Here is a 24,086-nt window from a genome sequence, read left to right as displayed (position 1 = left end):
TTACATTGCACTACATTTTTTAAAATCATCAATTACGAGGGGGTACCCAAAAATAACCGGAATTGCGTTGCCGCGCATGGAGCTTATGTAGTACGCATTTCTGCCGCTAGACGTGTATAGCGCAATTCCTTGCCAGTTCAGTCCTGCCTGTGTTGTCTGCCTGGCTTGTTCTGTTCATCTGCAGTGATTGTTTTTACCAGCGCTGTTTTGTTCTTTTTCGTTTTTTATGATGGCAAGTTTAAGTGAACAACGTGCAGCTCTGAAATTTTGTTTTCTACTCGGCAAAAATGCTGCTGAAAGTGTTTTAATGTTGAAAACAGCTTAGATGACGCTATGGGAAAAACTCAAGTATACGAGTGGTTTACTCGGTTTAAAAATGGCGACATGTCGATTGATGACAAACCTCGTTCTGGACGTCCATCAACTGCCCGAATCGACGAAAATGTTGAAAAAATTCGAGAGCTGGTGTTCACAGACCGTCGACAGACAATTGATCAACTGTCAGAGAGTAGTGGGTTATCTTGGAGCTCGGTTCAGCGAATTTTAACGGAAGATTTGGGGATGAAAAGGGTTGCTGCCAAGTTTGTTCCTCGAGTTCTGACTGACAATCAAAAAGAACATCGAGTTGAAACATGTCGTGCTTTGAAACAACAGCTTGAAACTGATCCAGACTTTCTGTCAAAGGTCATTACTGGTGATGAGTCATGGTGCTATGGTTATGACCCAGAAACAAAGCAACAGTCGAGCCAATGGAAGACGTCATCTTCACCCCGACCAAAAAAATGTCGTCAAGTCAAACATCAAAACAATGCTGATTTGCTTTTTTGATGCCAAAGGCGTAGTCCATTCAGAGTTTGTCCCCCCAGGTCAGACCGTCAATCAAACCTTGTATTTGGAAGTTTTGAAAAGATTGCGCAATAGTGTTCGCCAAAAAAGACCCGATTTGTGGCAAACAGGAGACTGGTTCTTCCACCACGACAATGCACCTGCACACACAGCCATCTCTGTTACACAGTTTTTGGCTAAAAATGGCATGGTTCCGCTGCCCCACGCACCTTACTCGCCTGACCTGGCTCCGTGCGACTTTTTCTTATTTCCACGCATGAAAAAGGGCATGAAAGGTCACCGATTTGACAACATTGAAGAGGTCAAGAAAAAAACGAAGAAGGAGCTGTCAGCCATTTCTAAAGATGACTACAAAAAAAGTTTCGAACAGTGGAAGCACCGGTGGGACAAATGTATTAGTTGTAATGGAGAGTATTTTGAAGGGGATAAGGTTGTTCTGTAAAAAATTTGTAAATAAATAGCTTTTAAAAAATAATTCCGGTTTTTTTTTGGGTACCCCCTCGTATTGTTACTTTTGTTCTTTGCTTCACAAATAACATTTTTTGCAGTCAGAGGACCTCCCAAAACGTTTATTTCTGGTGGAAAATTAATAGTGAAAACCGATCACGAAAAGATAAAATTGTAACTTTGATCTTAAATATCTCGACTAATATTAGGGATATCGAAATGGGGTAAACGTCATTTTTCACAGTTTTTTTATGTAGTTTTCATAATCATTGTCAAAACCAGTGGTCCTTATGAAACCCCAATCAGGTTTTAAACCGTAACTCCGCCAAAAATGAAGATACAGCATCGGGAGTGGAACATTTGACTTCACCAAAAAAAAAGCATATAGTTTACTAAAAAATAAAATATTAACTTACGCATTTCTGGAATGAAGTTTAAAATAAACGTAAACAAGTTCGCCAAAACTCACCTGCAACAGACAAACTGAGCATTACTAAATTGTTATAAAATACGATTTAACATAGAAATAAAAAGCTAACATGAAATATAAATTAATTATTTAAAATTAACGAGAAAGTTGCTGTGAAATTCATTTAAACTGCTAGCTAGCATGAACTTATTTTAATCAATGTTCAGGAATTCTTTTAATAGAGAGGTCATTGCAACAACCATTGGTATATTTACCAGGCATACCAACCTCGGTAATATTCATACAGTCGAACACTAATGGAATTAAACCAGTTAAATAAGGGTACTTTACGCAATTTTATCTAGAGAGAGATATAAAATAAAAACTGTAATCTAATATAAAGAATTTTAGACAACTTTACTTCATACATTAGATAAAAAGGAAGCTGAAACAGATTAATAAAAACAGAAAAAATAATAATTTTTCAGCCATGACAGACCTGCGGAATGCTGCTTTATTTAGTGAATCTCCTTAACAAAAACTTACAGTTTAAAATGTTAAGTATAAGGGTTGATTAAACGCCAAAATGCACACAAATCAGCAGGTAACCAACATTTCATTCATACTTCATTGATATTATTTAAGTAATTTTACTGCATTAACTTTTTATTAAATTTTTTAAAATTTATTAGATGTCACAGACCCTTATGCTGGCCAGTTCATTCATAATCTGTGACATCTAATAAATTTTAAAAAATTTAATAAAAAGTTAATGCAGTAAAATTACTTAAATAATATCAATGAAGTATTAATGAAATGTTGGTTACCTGCTGATTTGTGTGCATTTTGGCGTTTAATCAACCCTTATACTTAACATTTTAAACTGTAAGTTTTTGTTAAGGAGATTTTTGTACCTTTTGGATAGATTTTTCTTTTTGTCTATTATTTGGGTGGGGCAAACTCCCCTCCTTATGAGGCATAGCGTCGAGACTTTTAAAGTACAAGTCTGAACAAAATTTCGATTCGAATGACACTTCATTCATGAAAATCGGTTCACGTCTCGATAATTTGAAACGATTGCTATACTTCCTCTTAACAAGTGTAAGAGCAGAATGTCGTTTTAATGTTACGTAGGGGAGCCCTAACCCTATCATCCTACCAAATTTTATCAAAATCGAGCTAAGATTTACAGAGAAATTAGAAATAATAATTTTGGAGGGGGCCTTACATAAAGGGGGCTAACTCCTCTCCCATTCGATGTACAGCGTCGAGACCCCCAAAAGGCACATCTACATAAAATTCCGAATCGAATGACACCTCATTCATGAAAATCGGTTCACGCGTTTAGGCGCTACGCAGTTTACAAAAAAGGTAACAACAACAACAAGAAGAAGAAGAACAACAACCATTTTTTGAAAATGCCGTTTTTGCTCATTTTCAGCAACTTTTTTCTCGAAATCTATTAGATCTATGTTGTTGCAAAAAAATTACAGTTATAAAGGAGGGTTTGCCCTACATTTTAAAGAAAATTTGGGAATTTTATCTTTTATAGAAAAAGAGAAAAAAATTGTCAAAGTTGGGAGTTTTTCAACGTTACGCTTTTTCGTGCAGTTTTTGACGATCAACCCTTATACAACTGTCCTACCGGACAGTTTTAATTAAAAGATTTGATTGTACTGAAAAGGAATGGATGAAATTCATGCATCTCTATGCTTTTTTTAAACATCCTTGGTGGGCTGAGAACAAAAAATTGAGCGTTAAAAATTAATTTGTGTTTTCTGTTTTGAAAAATAAATAAATGAAAGATTAATAAATTATTACGTAAAATATACAAAAATCCATTGAGTAGATTTGTGGTTTCTGAAGGAGCTGCAGTGTTATCATCTCAGGACAAAATTACTGTTGGTCAGGATGATAATTTATGGCTTACCATCCGCGATGTGTTCCCAGATTTGCCAGCTTAGAGCTCAATGTAGAGCGAATCTTCCTACCATAAGACCAACTTACCACGTATTACTTCTATTAAAAATAATTAAATAAAACACCAAGCTTAAAGGCCTTGGGCACACAGAAAGCGGTCTATCGTGGCAGGCAACGATCTCCGACCGAGGCGGTCAGGCGGTCTAGTTGTATTACACAATTTTGCATCATCTCTGTCAAACAGAACGCGGTCTAGTCTTTGTCGCGACGACAAGTGATCTAGTAGTACAAAATTACAGATTTCAACGTGACCGCCACAGCCACCTAGTAAAGATTCCAATGTTAAGAAACTTAGTTACTCATTTTCTATTTCATTCTTGCGACATACGAAAATACTAGAAGAACCTATCTTCATGTGACTCCAGTTCGATACATAAGCGGTGGTATTCCCCTAATTGTTCTCTCTTCTTATTATTAGCTTCATGCACCCAACTTCGTCTTATCTTCTTTTTGCTTTGAAAAGTAAATAGCAGAAGGAGTGAGTGGTCCTTCGTCCGAGCTCATACTCATTATTATAAAAATTAAAACAAATTACCAAAAAAAAAAGGCACTAATACTTCTCAAGAAGAAAGCGACCAAACTGGATCGCTGAAACAAAGATATCGCGTCCTGTGTGACGTCCTCATATCGCAAACCGCCGCGACAGACCGCTTCCTGTATGCCCAAGACCTCAATGTCCTTGAAAAAAAAAAACAGTTCAAAATACTTCAATTAGAAAAATATATTATACCTGAAGTACATGTCTACGTCGTTCAGCCCAGACGGCTTCACTAGGTTCAGTAGCGTTGATTGTAACTGGTTTAGGCTTTTTTGGATCTGGTGGTGATCTAGCTTTAAGATTTCTCAATGGACGTCCTTTGGGATGATCAGTTGGCGGCCTGTTACCGCCCAAAGCGTACACTGTTACCACTAATACAAGGCAGGCCGTGATCAAACCGTACCGTAGTACGTTCCAACGTACCTTCATCTCATACCTGTTCAAGAAGGAACACTACCAGTTTACAACTCGGAAAATTTCAACAAAATAGGCATGCAATTTTTTTTAACATTCTCCAAAGCGATCCTATCTTCTAAATGCAATGTTTTGGCATAAATTGTTTCTTCAGTGCGTTTTTTAAATAAAATCAACAACTTTTGAAATAAAAAATTCACTTTAAAATTTGAAGAAGTAAAACTAAACACTTACAGGTAACTGTAGAAACCAATGTCAATCGCCAAATTCCATATCAAGCATTACTTGAACAAATATTTAACCTTAAACTATTAAAAGCTTTCTAATTTCCCATAAATTCTATGGGAAATCCCAATTATTAATTTGAAAAAAGGTTGATCAAATCTCTTTCTATCTCTTTTTTCACTGCATGCCACCCTAAAGAGAGTGTTCTTCTAATGAGACTTTTTTTTTTGGCGCATCAACAGCTGAGGTTATTAGCGCCCGGAGCTTTTTCCAGTGCACTGCCCGCCTCCGGACAGTGTTCTCTCGTTACAGACAACACTGTCCATCACCGGACAGTGAGCTGTAAGAAGCTCCTAGGAAGAGAAAATCTAAGGGCTAGCTGCTGGATTCGAACCCGGGACCTCCGCGTGGGAGTCCAGTATGCTAACCTCATAGCTAATCCCTTCCCTAATATGATAGTAATATTTTTAAATTTGTCCAGGATTTAGACTTTTTCATTTTGTAGACCGGATGTTCAATTATATATTTTTATTTTACTGTTCATTATTTTTAGTGACTGATTAATAGTTTCAATAGGATGGAAAAAAATAACTGCCAGTTTCAGTCATTGATATATATTTTTATTATGCCAAGCTTTTTCGACCTAGGAACTATAGGTCAACTTTAGTCAATGAGCCGTCAAGACAGAAGACACATAAACCTTTAGAGATGTAAAATATTACATTATAAATTAGCCCTGAAGATGTCCTAGTCCAAGGGTGGCCAACAAGTTGATCGCGAGGCCAGTTTTAGTCGAAAAGTCGATCGCTCGCAATGTCCTGGGGGTGGAATTCCGTGTACCATGGCCTTTGAAGCGATTGTAGAAGGCAAAACTTTCTAGCAATAGTTTAATGCATTCTGGGAATTCTTTCATGATAAATTTTACTGGCCCAAAAAAAAGACGCGAAAGTGAAATATTGAAATCAAATTATCGGCCATACTGTGCATTTTTATAACAACTTTTTCATATTTAAGAACAAATAGTACAACAACTTATACATTGCAGTTGATAATAAAAATTAAATTGCATTTTAAGTTAGTAAAAATCTATCTTGAAGAAGTGTCGGAAAATTTTTCAGGTACCGCATGCTGCGGAATGCTGCTATCAAAAGTTGGGTCTGGAAATTTATTTTCTTCATGAGTCTATACCTCGAAAACTTAATAAGTGATTTAAAAAATTATATATTTTACTTATCTACCCATACCTCGCTGGAATGCACCTTATACTGAAACACAGTGTTTATTAAACATAGTATGCATTTCATACCCCTTCTTCACCCCTTAGACTACGCCTATGACAACAAGTCGATCAAGGCAAGTTTTTGGTCAAGCGTGAGCAATCGCGGCACCCATCTTGCGGATAGCTTTGTCATGTCCAAATGTTCATGCAAAATATTATGTACCCGTTCATTCGAGATGCCCACAGCACTCTTCTGTCATCCATCACCATATCATGGATTTTATCAATGATTTCTGGAGTAGTAACCTCAACAGGGCGTCCAGAACGTTCAGCGTCACTTGTGCCCATATGGCCACTCCGAAAATTTTGAAACCACTTATAAATTGTTCTAATCGAAGGTGCAGAGTCACCATAATGTTTATCAAGCTTCTCTTTAGTCTCCTCAGGCGTTTTGCCTTTCATAAAGTAGTGTTTAATCAACACACGAAATTCTTTTTCGTCCATTTTTTGAAAATCACTCGACTTCCTCGATTCAAACGAATGCCAAACACAAAGAAATAGACCGATCTGGCTGAAACTTGGTGTGTGTTCTTCCAAGAGATGCTACTAACTAAACATAACCTCGATACGCGCCAGTGGTGCTATCTCTCTGACTTTGCACGGACTTTTCAAACGACCCTCGTATTATCTATTATTCCTGCAATTTATTTGTGTAACTACAGGTAAAATTTGATTTACTTTTCTGAAAATTAATCTACAAAATATAACCCCTTGTAGGTAACATGTAAGTTTACATAAAATACAGATATATCTTTATCTATTATATTAAGTACCCAACCAAGACTTTTCAAGTTCACCTGGCAATTTTCCAGCTACTACCCTAGGACAACAAAATTCATTGCACTCGCATCACTGTTCAACAAGTTGTCAACTAAAATTTTCTTTCTTAAGTAATGTAGAAAATGGAGTCCACAGTAATCTGGAGGCACTTAAATGTTAAGCTAAATTCAAGGGAAGACAATGAAAATATAATTATTTAGTTAAGCCTGGGTTTTATACACCGAAAGAATTTTCTGCCGTCGTTTTAAATGTGGAAAATAGGAAGACAGAAATAGAAGAAAATTCACGTAATTAAAAGAGAAAAGCTAAAAGTGCGGAAACAGTAAAACAGTAAAGTTAAAAAGTCATTAAAGTTTAAGAAAAGATACAAAAAACCAATGAAATAGTACAAACTAAGTGAAGTGGAAATCCATTACAAAGACAAAGAAGATTTTTCTCACAAAGTGTATAACAAAAATATAAAATAAACAAACTTTAATTTAAGAAAAATACCACATTTTCCCGTCTTAAATTTCTTTTAAATTTTTCTAAAGAACAATTAAAAAAAAAACAAGATAATTTTATACACTCATTAAAAAGTGCTTAATTATTTGGGAAATCTCTCAGCAAGTGTTGAGCTTGAATAATAAAGGATCGGAGGGAGCTTCGTCCGGGGGACTTCTTCTTTAAAATAAAACAAACGACCGAAAAAAAAGTTGGTATTTTTTTTTAACCAATCAAAAGAAACTTAAGTAATCAGTTGTTCCAGATGAATGAAAACCATGGAGTAAAGTTTACCATAGAAAATAAATTGTGGAGAAAAAAAATATGAATGAAGCGATCTGTGGAAATAATGAAAATTAATGAAAAACTTCTTCTTCTTCTACGTGGTGGTGAGTTGTTTTATCGACCGTTAGGAACATCGCTCTCATTTACTAACTTTTTTTTTTGTTTTGCTGCAAAACTTTATTAACAGTCAGATCTTGAGGGGAAGAGGAGTCTGTATTGATGTACATCAACTGTAATAAACAGTCTGACAAAGGTTTTTTTTCAGAGAATATGTTGAATATAGTCCAAAATTAGACAAAAGAAAGATTAGTTATGTCAGCTTATCAGCCTCGTTATCTAAATCTGGAGTTAAACCAAAAAGCGATCTAGAACGTTTATTGTGGATCCTAAAAGAGCACTATTCCAGTACTCTCTGGCAGACTGTCGTATGACAAACACGTGCCGCAACCCCCTCAACTCCGTGAAAGAGTAAAGGAAAAAAACGACCCGATTTGTGGAAGAACCAGTCATGGTTTCTCTATCAAGACAGCGCGCCGTCTCACACTGCATTGTCTGTCACAAGACTTTTCCAGCCAAGTACGTACAACATCCCAGTTTTAGGCCTCATCCGCCTTATTCGCCTGACCTGGCCCCATGTGACTTTTATCTGTTCCCTAAAGTCAAATCTGCATTAAAAGGATCACGATTTCACAGTCCGTTGAAGCTGTGAAAGAAAAAGCGGCACGCGCCATGCAGAAGCTCACAGAAAAAAGACTTCCAGCACGGTTTCGAACAATGGTAAATTCGCATGGAGCGTTGTAGGGATAGGGGAGAGGTGTATATTGAAGGTGATAATGACTAAATATGTATAAATTTAAGATAAAATGTTTTATAGCAATAGTCTCGTTATTTAATAGCCACATCTCAGACACGATTCAATAAAGACTATTACTACTACTTCATTTCTAATTAAGTATAGTAAAGTCATAAATCTTAGAAAAAAACACTCGAAATCCGTTTTCTCAGAACAATAATCCAACGAAAAGTGATTTTTTATCCAGATTTATAATAGATATACTGGATAATAGATAGATAATACGGAGGGACATTACACGTTAGATTATCCATCTCCACCTTAAGAGTTTATTGACAGTCACTTAGTCACAGCTGCTTCTCCAGTCCTACTTAATGACGATTACACCTAGCCGTCCAGAGAGCGCGTTCTTCTGCAACCAGCCAACCTATCAACCATCCAATTACTACTTTACACACTGACTCCAATACGTTAATTGTCGTGGTTTCATCTAAGTGTAACGCCAATCCACAAAACAGTAGTAACGTCAGATTAAGGATAGTACAGAACAGTAAATATTATTCACAGGTTTGAATTTAATTCGGACGAAATTGGAATTTGTTGTAGTCCTTGAATATTAGACTTTAAAATAAGACTGAATGCCTAAAATTATAGTAATAATTGTATGGATTATTTATTATTGACCTGCCAAATTAATCATTACTTCAACAATCTATTTCCTTAATTACAGTAAATTTTCTACCTGTCCAAAAAATCCTAACAAGCCATCTCTAAATTGCAAAGCATAAGTTCTCTCAGTCTTCTGTTAGTTCGTCACAAGGCGTCTGCCCTACGATCATACGAATAACGGCTTGATCTTGTGTGCGAATAATATGTTAACCCGTGGGGTTATTACTACACGAGCACGCTGGCTTGCAGTTTCTTCCTACAAGTTCCTGTGAACTTTGCAGCTGCATTTAGGAGGCACTATACAATGCCATACAAAAAAAAAAGGAGCACCTAACCGGGCCAAATGATTGCCTACCTCACAACCTAAACATCCGGGTACACAAACGAGAAATCCCTTATTCTCACTACAAAAACTTTTACCCAATTTCCCTCAATAAAATACATTCTACGTAAATGTATTATCTATCACTCTTACAAAATGATAAATTAACGTGTTTGTAGTAAATGTTTAACAAAGTCAAGGCAAATCTAATAAAACTGTAAAATCTACTCAATCAAATGACGACCCAGATTTTTCTTTTTAAAAAAAAAAATTAGTGGAAGATAAAGTCAAAAATAAATAGATAAAATAATAGATAATAAATAAATTAAAGAAAAGATGTTACGATAAAACACATCCAAATTACATTAACTACCAAAATAACTTAATAATACAGTAAAAAGATAGGAATTTCCAACCAACGTAATCACGATTTTATCGTAATTATTAGTACAATGAAAATTCCAAATCTCTATATTTTATTATTTTCAAGAAATAAATAATTGATAGCTTTCTTTTAAAAAGATTTATTATTAGATAGATTGCAATATTCATTTCATTAAAATTAAGTTTTATAAATTCTTTTATGAATTTATTTGTTCATTTTGGATGTATTATTTTTTATTATTAAAAACTACAATGGGGATTATATATTATTACAGTGCGTATATTTCAAGTTTATTAAACAGTAAGTTAGAAGCTTGTAGAAGAGATTAGAGGCGAACACGCAGTACAAAAATAATACAACTGGAGAATTCTACACTGTTCTTAATTTATTCTGAGAGCTTTATTACCAGCAGTTTCGCTCTCAATGAATTTAAACGCATAACCTCTAGAAATGGGAACTTTTCTTTATTAACTTGCATTCTTATTAATACATAAATGATTATTATTAGGAGTTTACTAAAATATACATTTTCTTTATTAAAAGTTAGTTAGTTTTCCCAAATAAATGTTTCAGAAGTCTAATGTATAGAAAATAATCAACTTATTCTGTTGTAGTGCATTTAGCATCATTTTTTGGGTGACTGATTCATTAATGCAAAATAAAAGAAAAGTTATTGCCAATTTCAGACATTAATTTATTTATTTGTTTGCCAAGCTTTGGTATTCAGGTCATCTTCAGGGTTGTGGAAGATAATTTACTGTACCAAAAATTAGTAGACACAATATCAGAATATCAGGAACCGCAAACAAGAAGATTTTTAAAAGAGATCATAGTCCATATTGAAAAGAGTCCATATTAAAAAGAGTCCACATTAAAAAGAGTCACATTAAAAAGAGTCTACATTAAAAAGAGTCCATATTAAAAAGAGTCCATATTAAAAAGAGTCCACATTAAAAAGAGTCCATATTAAAAAGAGTCGCACATTAAAAGAGTCCATATTAAAAAAAGTCCAAATTAAAAAGAGTCCATATTAAAAAAAGTCCATATTAAAAAAAGTCCAAATTAAAAAGAGTCCGTATTAAAAAAAGTCCATATTAAAAAGAGTTCCAAACAGTGTGGACATAACTGCTTGCATAAAGCTTGGCAAAAATTAAGACTGATAATTGTTCATAACCTTTACTTCCTTATTTTGACATGTTTTTGTGTATAGAAGTCATTTCGGAATTACTTATTACGATTACTCTTTATAAATTCAATTTTTTTGGATCAGTATTAGTTTTGGGAGAATTTCAATGACAGTGCTTGTTCAAGTTACTCTAATTTTTTCTTTTGTATTAACAATAAACACACCCTTAAGGTTATTAAAATCAAAATGTCAATAGCGAGTTATTGGGTACATGACAATTCAAAACTATAGAGAGAGTCACGTTATTGGGTACATCACAATTCAAAACTATAGAGAGAGTCACGTTATTGGGTACATCACAATTCAAAACTACAGAGAGAGCCACGTGAGTGTGATAGACCACCAATTTTCACTTTTTTTGGCATGGTTTTTGGCTCTGCTTGCCAAATATAAATCGCAATGTACAATTTTTTTCCAAATAAAAATGTACAAAGTGAAATGTTTCCAACAAGAAGTAACACATTAAAACGTGTGTTTAAATAAAAGGAGATCAAGATGGGATGCTGCCCTGTTTATGTCAGTTGAGATGAGTGTTTAAATTAAAATGAAAGTAAGTAATGTAAGATAAACAAGTCACTTTTTCCCATGCTAAATGAATTAAGTGTTTTTATAAATCTTTTTTCCCTTTTAGCACATATCTCTTCCTCGGCTGGCATCGCCCACATTACTTTATATTTTCCGTCTGTTTAATTAATAAAAACAGCTTTTTAATTCATTAATTTCCAGACGAGAGAGCATTAATATTTTATTAGATCTTGTTTAAATAATAATCAAATGAAAGAGAATAAAGAGTTGTTATTAATTAAGAATATAACAAATTTAGTTAGTACTTCTCGTTTTATAGCTGCTCGTATCCTGTGAACTTACACCAGAAGTAGGAGTATTATCAAATCTGGCTCCCGCTTGGGAAAATAAAATTCTCAAACGAAAAAAGAATAAATCGCAAATATGACCATTTCTACAAATTACAGAGGCCAAAATTTGGGCCAATATCTTGATTTTTTTTTTTTTTTTTAATAATTCTTGCAAATAGTTCCAAGGTGTTTAAAGATAGCAATCCAAAAAAATAGTTAAGATGAGTTAAAATACATTGTTTTTCTATTCTTGGCCTTGAGAATAGGCGGTTTTTTCGTTTGGGGATGGGGACTTTTTCACATTTTCAGCAGATTTTTTTTCACTTTTAGGTTGATTTGTGTTTGCGTGAGATTTGTGGATTTAGTTTGGCTATTAGGTTAATAGCACGGCGTGCAAAGCTAAGAAGTATTGTAAAATCAAATATAGATTGCGAATTTACGCTCAACCAAGCGGCGTGTGAGTTAGCTACTCTGGTGCTATTAGCAAACGACGGAAGTTTTACAGCGGATGTTCAAAAGTAAAAAGAAACTCTTCGAAGAGGTATAATTCTTTGAGGCCAAGAGTGCATGAATGTGTAGGTGTTGGAAGCGTATTAAATTAATATAATAATCACAAGATTTAGGTATATGTATTTCAAAAACAATAAATAAGCAATCACTAATAATTTACAAAAATATTTCTGAAGTAAAATATTGTAGAGAGATTTTTTGGGGAATAAATGGATGAGACGTAAGTAAAGTGTAAACGTTTGTTACATGTTCTCTACAGAAGAAGACTCTTCAGATACATGTTCTCTACAGAAGAAGACTCTTCAGATACATGTTCTCTACTGAAGAAGACTCTTCAGATAAATGTTCTCTACAGAAGAAGACTCTTCAGATACTTGTTCTTTATAGAAGAAGACTCTTCAGATACTTGTTCTCTACAAAAGAAGACTCTTCAGATATATGTTCTGTACCGAAGAAGGCTCTTCAGATAAATGTTCTCTACAGAAGAAGACTCTTCAGATACATGTTCTCTACTGAAGAAGACTCTTCATATACATGTTCTCTATAGAAGAAGACACTTCAGATACCTGTTCTCTACAGAAGAAAACTCTTCATATACATGTTCTCTATAGAAGAAGACACTTCAGGTACAAGTTCTCCACTGAACAGACAAGCCTTCAGTTACATGGTCTCTGCAGACAAGACCATATGGTATACTCTGATCGTTTCTAACGCTACAGATATCACCAGCCATTTATATTTTTCTGTCCCGAGAACCACTAAATTTTCGAAATCGTTATGATTACAGTAAGTCGTGTGAGTGGTCAAGACTTTTCCCCCAAACTTACTCTCCTTTCTTGATTGCCATTTTTATTTAAAATAACGATATGTAGAATTATTATAATATAATCGATATGTCAAATAATATATGGATGTTAACATAATAATAATCTGGCTGTGGTGGAGAGGGGGAAGTGGATGTTTGGAATGTAATCCATACATGAATGGGGCTAGATTGCCAGTTTTGCAATTCTAACTAACTATAAGCCTGTATGGGGATGTGTCAATTGTCAATTCTGATTACAGATGATGGTAATTTACATCCAATGACTAGGGGTATTGTGACAGACAAACGGGTTAATGATTTTACATTTATTATTATTGCATTGCCAATAACATATTGGCAAACTGATATAGCAATTTTAGGGATTAGCAGGACTTATTATTGTCTATAATAAATGATACTTAATCATAGAGAATAAATCTATTCGGGTTAGTATTTAGCTTTAGTCGTCACGAGTTTTCTGAGCTTTTGCTTACAGCTAAATGTTTGCTAATGGATCCTTCTGTCAAGAGAGAACACTTTTCGGAGACCGGCAGTGCAATTAAAAAAGTTTCGGGCACCAAAAATGTTGACGTAGCTTAAATTAAAAGACAAAATAAATGAATAAATAAAATGAAAATTGTGATGTAAGATATGTTTAAAAAAAATGCATAAAGGCTATCTGCTTAGTGGATTACTAGCTGCCTAGGCTTAATCAGTAATAAAATAAGAAACTATTTTGCCTAGTCTGATATTAGCTGCCTCGACAATAACTATTTCCTCTTAATACAGCCATTTGCTTGTAGTACATAATCATTTTATATAATATTAATTTAGAAGTTAAAACAAAGAAATGAAACAATATTTCATATAAATGTCGTTTGTTCTATTGTGCTGAATGCGGTAACTATAGGCAACTTCCTGAACTTACTATATATGTAACTTTGACGGTAGGTAACTTTTGTTCCTAACATTATGAAATAACTGGAAATAAATCGAGTAGAACAATATGGACGATATCTCCTGTATTACTTCTCTGGACCTAACTTTAAAGATGACCTAGATTTAGTCACACGTAGGAGGACTCTATGGTAACTTCTAATTCAGACAACTACTACCATGGAAACCATTACGACATACTATACAAGCTGTTAAGTACCTTATTTACTTCTTTTATTGCATCTATTGCATTTGTACTTCATAAAGACTTACTTTTATTTAACTTACGGCGTTTAATATCTGAGAACAATGGGTACCCGGTATCTTTTTAGTGCTCTGCTGGCTTCTGGACATTCTCTCGTTAAGTTCGATCTCGTAGTCTACTTACGTTAAGTACCTAGGCCAAACTTTGGACAAGATTTTCACTACACACGTTAAGGACAAAGTAAACTCAGGCAAACTGGACTAGTAAGACTATTATTTCCCCTACTCTCACTTGATTCCAAAATGACTGTGACCAACAAACTCCTTCTTTGGTCATTAGGCCGATGTTGCTCTCCGCCTGGAGTCCTGACTTGTAGTAGCAACATCAAGAAACTCCAGGAGAACACAGAAAAAATTTCTCTGACTCTCCACGACGCACTAGAATTGACTCACTCCACGAGACTTGCATCCATAATCCCCGTACACTCCTATAACCAAAATCTTCTGCTGAAACTCCTCTCCATCCTAGACTGTCATCCTAATCCACTCTACCGCAACATAGCCTCCTACAGATCCTTCTATTCCTTACAGGACACAAAAGACTAAAACATATCCTTCTCTAACTTTCTACACTAGCTGTAGGTTTTTCCGTGCATTCTTACCAGTAATTGTTATAGAAGTTACAATGTTCTGTACATTGACACTTCGTGTATTTATTTTTTTGGTACATATTTATAATATAATAAAGATTTATTATTCTACTCTCTCGTTACAGTCACACGGCTGTAAGAGGCTCATGGGGAAGATAAAATTTTAAAGGCCGACATCTGAATTGAATCCCTGAATCCAAAATGAAATCCAGGGCATAAACCTCTAAGGTAATCTCTCGACTAATGCATACTAATCTTACTACACATCCATTACCGGTACAGATAATAGGCCTAGTCCATTTAAACCGCTTATTACCTTCCTTTATTTTACGTGTGGTGATGCATGATGACTTTTGGTACCAAATTGAAGCAACATAACTTTTACAATGATTTAATAATTCATTTTAAATGATTTACAGACGAACCTCTCAATAACGGACACTGGGGGAAGATGTTAACCAGTTCTTAGCTTTAGATTATGTTTTGATATTTTTTGGTTAATGCCTTGAAAAATATAAGGTATAGTAAGATATAAATAGCATAATTTTATGTTCGGTTGATTTAAATTAATGAACTAAGAATTTATTTACTTTATTATTATTTTTCCATTAGTACGACATTTCTGTTCTGTTTGTGTTTATCTTATATCTGATCATTTGATTCTTTGCTTATTCTTTAAACATGAAATTATTATATTGTATATTGTAATTATATTTGTAAAACTGCCATCAAAGGGGGCTGACGACAACGCCACACAGCCTGAATGTTAGGTTATAGTCTAGGAAGGTTTAGCGTCATTTGAGAGTGTTTACGTTAGTGTTTTACAGTGTTTAACGACGGTGAAATATAACTAGTAATTCAATTATTCTTTACAGAATAATAAAATCTGTTTCGAAAACCGTCTTACATATTCTGTTTTATATTGTAATTGAATGGGTCAACTACTTGCTATGAGTGTACACTCTAAAAGCTATAAAAATATTATTATTATTACACTGGCGGAGGAAAGCAAAGTGGCCGCTGTTTGGAGGTGATCGTTAGAAGGAGGTTGGCAAGTTTCGTAATGAAAAAATATGGATTTTTTTTTCCAAACATCTATTTAAAAATTGTTTATTATTAATAGATTTAAAAACGTACATAATTGCATAATTATTGCAGCTATATGATATGCATCAAGTTTTTCTTCATTATCCAAAAAATTTATCAAAAAACTTGTTAAGCACTTTCGTTTGAGAGACATATCGGAAAAAATAATATTGTTCGTCCAAAGTAATATTGAAAAATGATTAAATTGGTACAAGATGTATGGAGCTTATATAGGAAACTTTAGGAAAAACTAAAAAAAAAAAAAAAAAGCAGAAAAACTTGAGAGGGGATAATTATTTTGATCACCGCGTCAAGCGAACTTTTAATAATAAGGTGGTCGTTGGTGGGAGGTGAAACATATAATCCGTTCCCAAAAATCAATGTCCGCGGTCGCTATGTAGAGTGTACGTTAGAAGGAGGTTCTTTTATATAGAAAGTGTATAGGGGTAAAACGGTCCTTAAAAGGAGGTGGTCGCTAGTGAGAGTGTCCTTTATGGGAGGAGTCTCGACTGTATTTTTTTTTTTCTATTTTTTTGTTTTTTAAAGTATTATTTATTTTGATGTATTTATTAGGTAGCGCTTTTTCTTTTCTATTTAATAATATATTACTCAAAAATATTTGAATTAATTCCTTAGTAAAGGCTGTAGAACGCAATAAATCTGCGGTAAAGCTTGTAAATAAAGTAGTTTTTAAAATTATGGCCGCCTCTCAATAAAAGACAAACACGTAGTACAGTTTTACTTAATGTCTACGCCGCAAAACTACTAAGTTATGTTGCCAAAACATTTTCAGTAACTTCTGTAAATAATCAGGAATGTTAAACAACAACATTTTTGTAAAAGACATGATAATGATAATAAAAGAGTTTCTTCTGTAATAGCAATAAATTATCCATCTAATTATTAGAAAAACAATATCTGCAGGCCATAATTAAGAGTAAACGAGCAATAAAACTTATGGATACCTGTGGTAAATAGCGCCATTTTAAAGTGAAAAGTTACTAACGGCCTAAAAGCTAGGATTTACTCCGTTTGGAAATTGCATCTCATTATTTAATAAAATCTACGCGTAGAGGAGAATGGAATGAAGGATTGGCTGAACGAGGATGGTAAACAATGGCGCTATAATGAGCTGGTGAACATAATTGCATTGTAGACGGTGAACAGACCAGTCACTAACATATTCACCCAATTTATACGTATTAGTGTTATTCGGGCAAACAAGATCCTCTTGTTATTCCAAATGATTTTAATTACTACAAATAGCTATTTTCGAATGTATTCGGGTTAACAACACTCTCACTCCTGGTACGTATTTTAAAACTGGACCAATCTGTTAGCAATTTTATTAGCAAAATTAATTGTTGCAACTATCTTTTCTAAATTAACACGAAATAATGTTCATAATTTTTGTGACATTTTATGCAAATGAAATAATTATTTCTGCTTTTTACTTCCTCATGGTATTCTGAATATAAACTATCGTTAATGAATTTGAGATCGAAATATTCGTGCTGTATATTTATTCAAGAAAATGTCTATTAATCTCAATCGATCTTAAACTGTAAAACGTTAAAATCTTCTTTTCTTTTTTTTTTTCACTTTATTTGTATATTTACAACTGCAACAATTGTTGCATCAAGTAAATTTGATCTTACAGGTTCAGTTCACTTGGAATGTCATGGTTAGAGCAAACACCCACTGGTGAAACTATCTCTAGGCCACTTCCGTTTCACTCGACGAGAAGAATAGTCGGGAAGGTGAGGAGAGGAGAGTTGTTGGACAAGAGGATTAGGATGGAGAGCTAGGAGGCTGTGAAAGTTGCGGTAGCGAGACTTTATTAGGTCAGTGACGAAAGGGATGTGAAGATCAGTGTATATTGTAAAGTTAGAAATGTAGTAAGGAGCATTCAGGATTTTCCGCAGGATTTTAGACTGTAGTGTCTGCAGGCGTTTTGGAGTTAGAGGGTTTGGTTGAGCCTCACACTTCTGCTTCGTATGTCCATATGGGTATTAACAGAGTCTTGTAAATTGTCAGTTTGTGATTTAAGGCGAGTTTGGATCTGCGGTCAAGTAGTCTAGTAAGTAGCTTGTAGCGTCTGTTCACGTCTTGTAGTTTTAGTCGAGTATGTAGGTTACCCAGGTGAGTCTCTTGTCAATGTACAGTCCTAAGTATCGTACTACGTCAGCTGGAGGAATCGTTACACCGTTCAGTTGAACTGGTGGACTCGCCAGATTTACGTAAAGCAAACGTAATGTGCACTGATTTTTGCTCATTAATTTTTATTTTCCATTTTCGGAACCAGGTTTCGAGAAGATTTAAATGGATTTGAATGTTCTGGCTTGGACCGGATCGGAGTGGGATGAAAGAATTGCAGTATCGTCAGCGAATGTTGAAACTATTATATTTTGGGATAGAGGTAAGTCAGCAGAATATATATTAGAAAAAGGAAAGGGCCTAGAACGCTTCCTTGAGGGATTCAAGCTTTTATGGGTATGAAGGACGAGAGGGCCTGTCCTTGACGAACGCGGCAGTACCGATACGTTAAAATCTAAATTTAAGTTTAATCTTTGTGTAGCTGTTACACCAACAATCGTGTGGCAGGTGTCCAATCGTGTTCTTTAGGAACCTAATAATCAATCCTAAAGCTGACGAATTAAAACCACCCAATTTTGCTAGAATAATTTCTTTCATTTTTGGTAATCAGCAGGAGTAAATTTTGAAAGAGATGAGTGTAATATTACTCGTACATGGGAACAAGCGGCTCACGTATCAAGTAGAGCGCAGAAATCCCTTCCAATGTAACATTATTTGACAAAAGATTCAGACAAAAACCATACGCAGAGTTGAAAATTACTGGCGTTATTTGTGTCACATTACGCTGTTAAATTAACAAGGATAAACCATTTATACGTACATATGTACATTAATTAAAGAGCGGAATGTAAATTAGATTTAATATTTAATATCCCAAATACAATACTTAATCTAACTTTGGCGTCCTAATTCATTTAATATTAATATTAAGTTATTTCGTAATTTCGTTAAATTATTAATGATCTTATGTCGGGTGTGAGTTTGATCTGTTTTTGTTTTTACTTGTTCTTATTGCTCTTGGAAGAAGTCTCTTCAGATTTTGGAAACTGGTCATACCAGAGCCATTTTGGCCAATTAAAGCAGGATATTTTCATATTGCGGTAACACCCACAATTAGGGGATGAAACAAGTAAAAAATACGGAAAGAAAACTATCACCGATTGGCTACAATATTATCTACATTAAATACTCTAATTCAGGGGACGGCAATCTATTTCAAGTGGAGAGCCATTTCTCCTTAAATAATTTTAATAAATCTTACCAAGAGTCACAAGGATGATAGAGTAAAAACCTCTGAAGATCAATGATATTCACAAATTATTATTTTATGACATTCAATAACGTTTAAATGTTTTATATATTTATTTTCACATATTGCAAAGTAAATAAACTTTTTAATAACTAAACCTGTGTTTGAATGAAAATGGCGGCAGTCCTATATATTACGTACTGCATTTTAATATAATTCTATTCAATTTCAGACAGGTCAAGAGACAGGCTGAAGAGCAACAAAACTTGGACAAAAGAGCCGCATGCGGCTCGCGAGCCGCGGGTTGCCGACCCCTGCTCTAGTTGATAATCAGTTCTCTCGCTACAACTCCCTTACTTCCGGCTATCCCTTCAAACTCTTGCAAAACTTGGAACTTCATCAAATCTATTTCGCATTAACATTATATAATGAGGAAATTATAACCATAGAAGAGGGGCGAGTGTTGGTCTAGTGGTCAAGAACGTGGCTTTGTAAGTGGGAGATCCCCAGTTCAAATCCCGCGTATCACTACTTTTTATTTGTTAGAAAAAATTGTTTATAGTAAAGTATGAGCTTCCGCCCCGTCCACAACATCTAATTGGTAGTTAGACGTTAAGCCTCGCCTGCCAAAAATAGGCTTTAACAAAGACATAGTACTAAGAGAAAATCTATTAAATGGGCAACTCATACATATATGTATATTTATTTACTTTTTTTGCGTTTATTTGTGCTACAATCAGCGCGTTAGCGCTATAAGTATCAATGATAACGGAGTAACAAATGAAGTAAACCCCAGTGGTAACACTCCAAAACATTAGACTGTTAGTTACTCTCTTCACTTGAGAGGAGATCACGAGGCCACTGTGTTTTAAGACGTCTTGTCCGGGTTATCAGGTAGAGTTCTTGAAGAAAGATTTTTAGCTAGAGGATTTATATGAGCTTGCAGGTTATAATGAAGTTTTCTGTATCTTGGTTTGGCGATTTGAGTGACAAAAAGAATGTTAAGATCAGTGTGTATAGTCCAGGTTGGAGACTTAAAATGGAGCGTGTACAATAGTTCGAAGTATTTTAGATTGAAGGGACTGAATCCTTTGGAGATTGGAGCGTTTGGTTGAACCCCACAGCTCTATTCCATACGTCCAGATGGGTTTCAAAATAGAAGTATAAATCAGTCTTTTGTTGTCCAAGGAGAGTTTTGATCTATCGTCAAGAGTCTTTTAAGTAGTCGATAACGTCTGTTTAGTTCTGTTCTTTTAAGTCTAGTGTGGGGATTCCAAAAAAGACTGATTTATAACTACTATTTTGAAACCCATCTGGGCGTATGGTCTTCAGTCTAAAACTAGTAGACTTTACTACTGGTAAAGGTGTTAGGTTATAGAAGACTGGAGGAAGAGCAATGCGATGAACAGTGAAGGTGATGTTTCTAAATAGAAAGTACTTCTTTTATATTAGTTAATATTTAAAACATAACTTATTAAATATGCCTGAATACACATGAAAGTAATGAATAATCAGTGAAATCGGTCATCGTAACAAAGGTTTTTGCAAGTTTAAACCTGTAAACTACAAGTCTGAACAATGGACTTAACGTAATTACAACTAGAAAGGAAACTTAAGGTAACTGTCAACAGGAGGAGAACTCGGCTTTGCCGACAGACAGACAAACCTTTCTAATGGAATTCATCTTCTTTTAAATACATTAATTTCATTAGTCATTTGTGTTATTCAGGATTTTGATGGAAATGCAAATCTAACCACAATTTCCTTTATTAGGTTAAGAAAATCAAAGAAATTGAATTTATAAGCCACTTGCAGTAGAAGTAAGTCAACTTTTAAGTGGCTAATATTCTGTAATATTCATTGTATTTTAAAAATTCTAACTTTGACAAAATTTTTCTAGTTAATTTTTTTAAAAAAACTATTCCACAAGATTTGAAGCCACAGCTTCCAATAAAATAGATTTCCTAAGCCGGAAGTGGTTCAAGGGCTGACTGCACATAATGGAGTGACAATATCCGGTTATTTCTCTCGCTCAATTCTGTCAAAAATATACTGACATGGTGAACCAATCAAAACACTTGCCACACTAATTAAGGATAAGGAAAAATTATTTTCTGTCTCACTTTTCACTCTCCTGAATCTTGTTTTAAAAAAAAATATTACCGAGATGAGAGCCGTGACTTAAGTGATTTCATCGCTACTAATTAAAAATAACGGTGAACACTTAGCAGACGATGACTGTAAGTTACGTGCAAGAATGCATCAGCGGTTTACAAGGATTTTTAAGTGTTGCAAACAACACTGAAATCACATTTCTATACCGTTTGGTTGGCATATAGACACGTATTAGACATATAAACTGACAGATAGCGAACCAATAACTTTTCTGTTATGTATTCTCTCAACAGTTAATGTTTCTGAGAATGGAATACTTTATTGTCTTTAAGATTTCCATCAAATAGTTTGCAAAATATCTTACTTATTACATTGACAATGCAAATTTGAAAAACCAAACGATTATCAGTCAACATTTTTAAACACATTGTTTACGGTGTGAATATAATTTTTGGAAGACAAATTTTACATTTAGAATAGATTTACAAAAAAGTTTAATTTTTTCCTCACACCAGGGGTCGGCAACCTATTTCAAGTAGAGACCCATTTTTTCTTAAATAATTTTAATAAATCTCCTTACCAAGAGCCGCAAGGATGATATTGTAAAAAACTCTGTAGATCATTTGTATTCACAAATAATTATTTTATGATTTCAATAACATTTAAATGTTTTAAAACTGTCCGGTAGGACATTGGTAAAAGCGTTGACCATCAAAAACTGCACGAAAAAGCGTAACGTTGAAAAACACCCAACTTTGACAATTTTATATATTTATTTTCCACATATGAGGGTCGTTTGAAAAGTCCGTGCACCACCAAAGAGAGATAGCACCACTGGCGCGTATCGAGGTTATGTTTAGTTAGTAGCATCTCTTGGAAGAACACACACCAAGTTTCAGCCAGATCCGTCTATTTCTTTGTGTTTGGCATTCGTTTGAATCGAGGAAGTCGAGTGATTTTCAAAAAATGGACGAAAAAGAATTTCGTGTGTTGATTAAACACTACTTTATGAAAGGCAAAATGCCTCAGGAGACTAAAGAGAAGCTTGATAAACATTATGGTGACTCTGCACCTTCGATTAGAACAGTTTATAAGTGGTTTCAAAATTTTCGCATATGGGCACAAGTGACACTGAACGTTCTGGACGCCCTGTTGAGGTTACTACTCCAGAAATAATTGACAAAATCCATGATATGGTGATGGATGACAGAAGAGTGAAGGTGCGTGAGATTGCTAGTGCTGTGGGCATCTCGAATGAACGGGTACATATATTTTGCATCAACATTTGGACATGACAAAGCTATCCGCAAGACTCTTGACCAAAAACGAAATCGTGTGAAGTGTTGCAAGGACGGTTTGCAGCTGTTCCAGAAGAATCCGCAGGACTTTAAGCGTCGTTTCGTCACTGTGGATGAAACATGGATACATCACTACACTCCTGAGACCAAAGAACAATCTAAACAATGGGTTACCAAGGGGGAATCTGCGCCAAAAAAGGCGAAGACCGTTCCTTCGGCCGGAAAGATTATGGCGACTGTCTTTTGGGATTCGCAAGGAATAATCCTCATCGACTATCTGGAAAAGGGTAAAACTATTACAGGTGCATATTATTCATCGTTATTGGACCGTTTGAAAAACGAGCTGCAAGAAAAACGCCCACGATTGGCCCACAAAAAAGTCCTTTTCCATCACGACAACGCACCAGCTCACACCTCAGCAGTAGTGATCGCAAAATTAATGGAAATAGGGTTCCAACTCGTTTCACATCCCCCCTATTCTCCAGACTTGGCTCCCTCGGACTACTATTTGTTCCCCAATATGAAGAAATGGCTGGCGGGAAAAAGATTTAATTCAAACGAGGAGGTGATTGCAGAAACGAATGGCTATTTTTCAGACTTGGACAAATCCTATTATTCGGAAGGGATCAACAAACTAGAGCAGCGTTAGACGAAGTGTATAAGCCTAAAAGGAGACTATGTTCAAAAATAAAAAAGGTTTACCCCAAAAAATTAAGTAGTTTTTATTTTTGCACGGACTTTTCAAACGACCCTCGTATTGCAAAGTAAATAAAACGAATAAATAATAACTAAACCTGTATTTGAATGAAAATGGCGGCAGTCCTATATATTACGTACATTATTTTAAAATAATTCTATTCAATTTCAAACCTATCACATTTAAAATTCTTTTTGGAAAAATATCTTTAATAAATGAAATTTTCATTTGTTTCAATAAAATTGAAATATACAATTTATTTTGGACAGGCTGAAGAGCCACAAAATTTGGATAAAATAGCCGCGGGTTGCCGATCCCTGCCTTACACCAATTCGTCCCTCCAGTCATGCGCGTTCTTGCCAAAATATTTCGAAACATCTGTAGGACAAATATAAATAGGACTGGTGATTATATCCTCTAGCCTGAGGAGTACACAAATGAGAACTCGTCACACATATACTATGCTAGTATTCCTGGAGATGATAATCATGAATCCAGCAGTAAGTATCCTGGAAACAAGCCGTAAATACGGGCTCAGAGGTGT

The 24,086-nt window shown here is 34.7% G+C and overlaps 1 protein-coding gene across 4 annotated transcripts in view; it reads right to left on the bottom strand.

The window, feature by feature from the left end:
• The window catches only part of LOC141456672 (mannosyl-oligosaccharide alpha-1,2-mannosidase IA-like), a 433,869-nt gene that overhangs the window by 129,709 nt on the left and 280,074 nt on the right, over positions 1-24,086 (bottom strand). For 3 of the 4 annotated variants that reach the window (XM_074132841.1, XM_074132842.1, XM_074132843.1), the window contains exon 2: positions 4,413-4,656. The exons of the other annotated variant lie outside the window; for it this stretch is intronic. In XM_074132841.1, the coding sequence (XP_073988942.1) occupies positions 4,413-4,656 (244 nt within the window). The remainder of the gene's footprint in view (positions 1-4,412; positions 4,657-24,086) is intronic. 4 annotated transcript variants of the gene reach the window in all.

This window comes from Rhodnius prolixus, unplaced genomic scaffold, assembly GCF_049639745.1.
Source record: "Rhodnius prolixus isolate KJV_2025 unplaced genomic scaffold, Rpr scaffold_10, whole genome shotgun sequence".
NCBI classification, from domain to species: domain Eukaryota; kingdom Metazoa; phylum Arthropoda; class Insecta; order Hemiptera; family Reduviidae; genus Rhodnius; species Rhodnius prolixus.
Note: the sequence above shows the minus strand (reverse complement) of the source record. Positions and strands in the feature narration are given on the sequence as shown.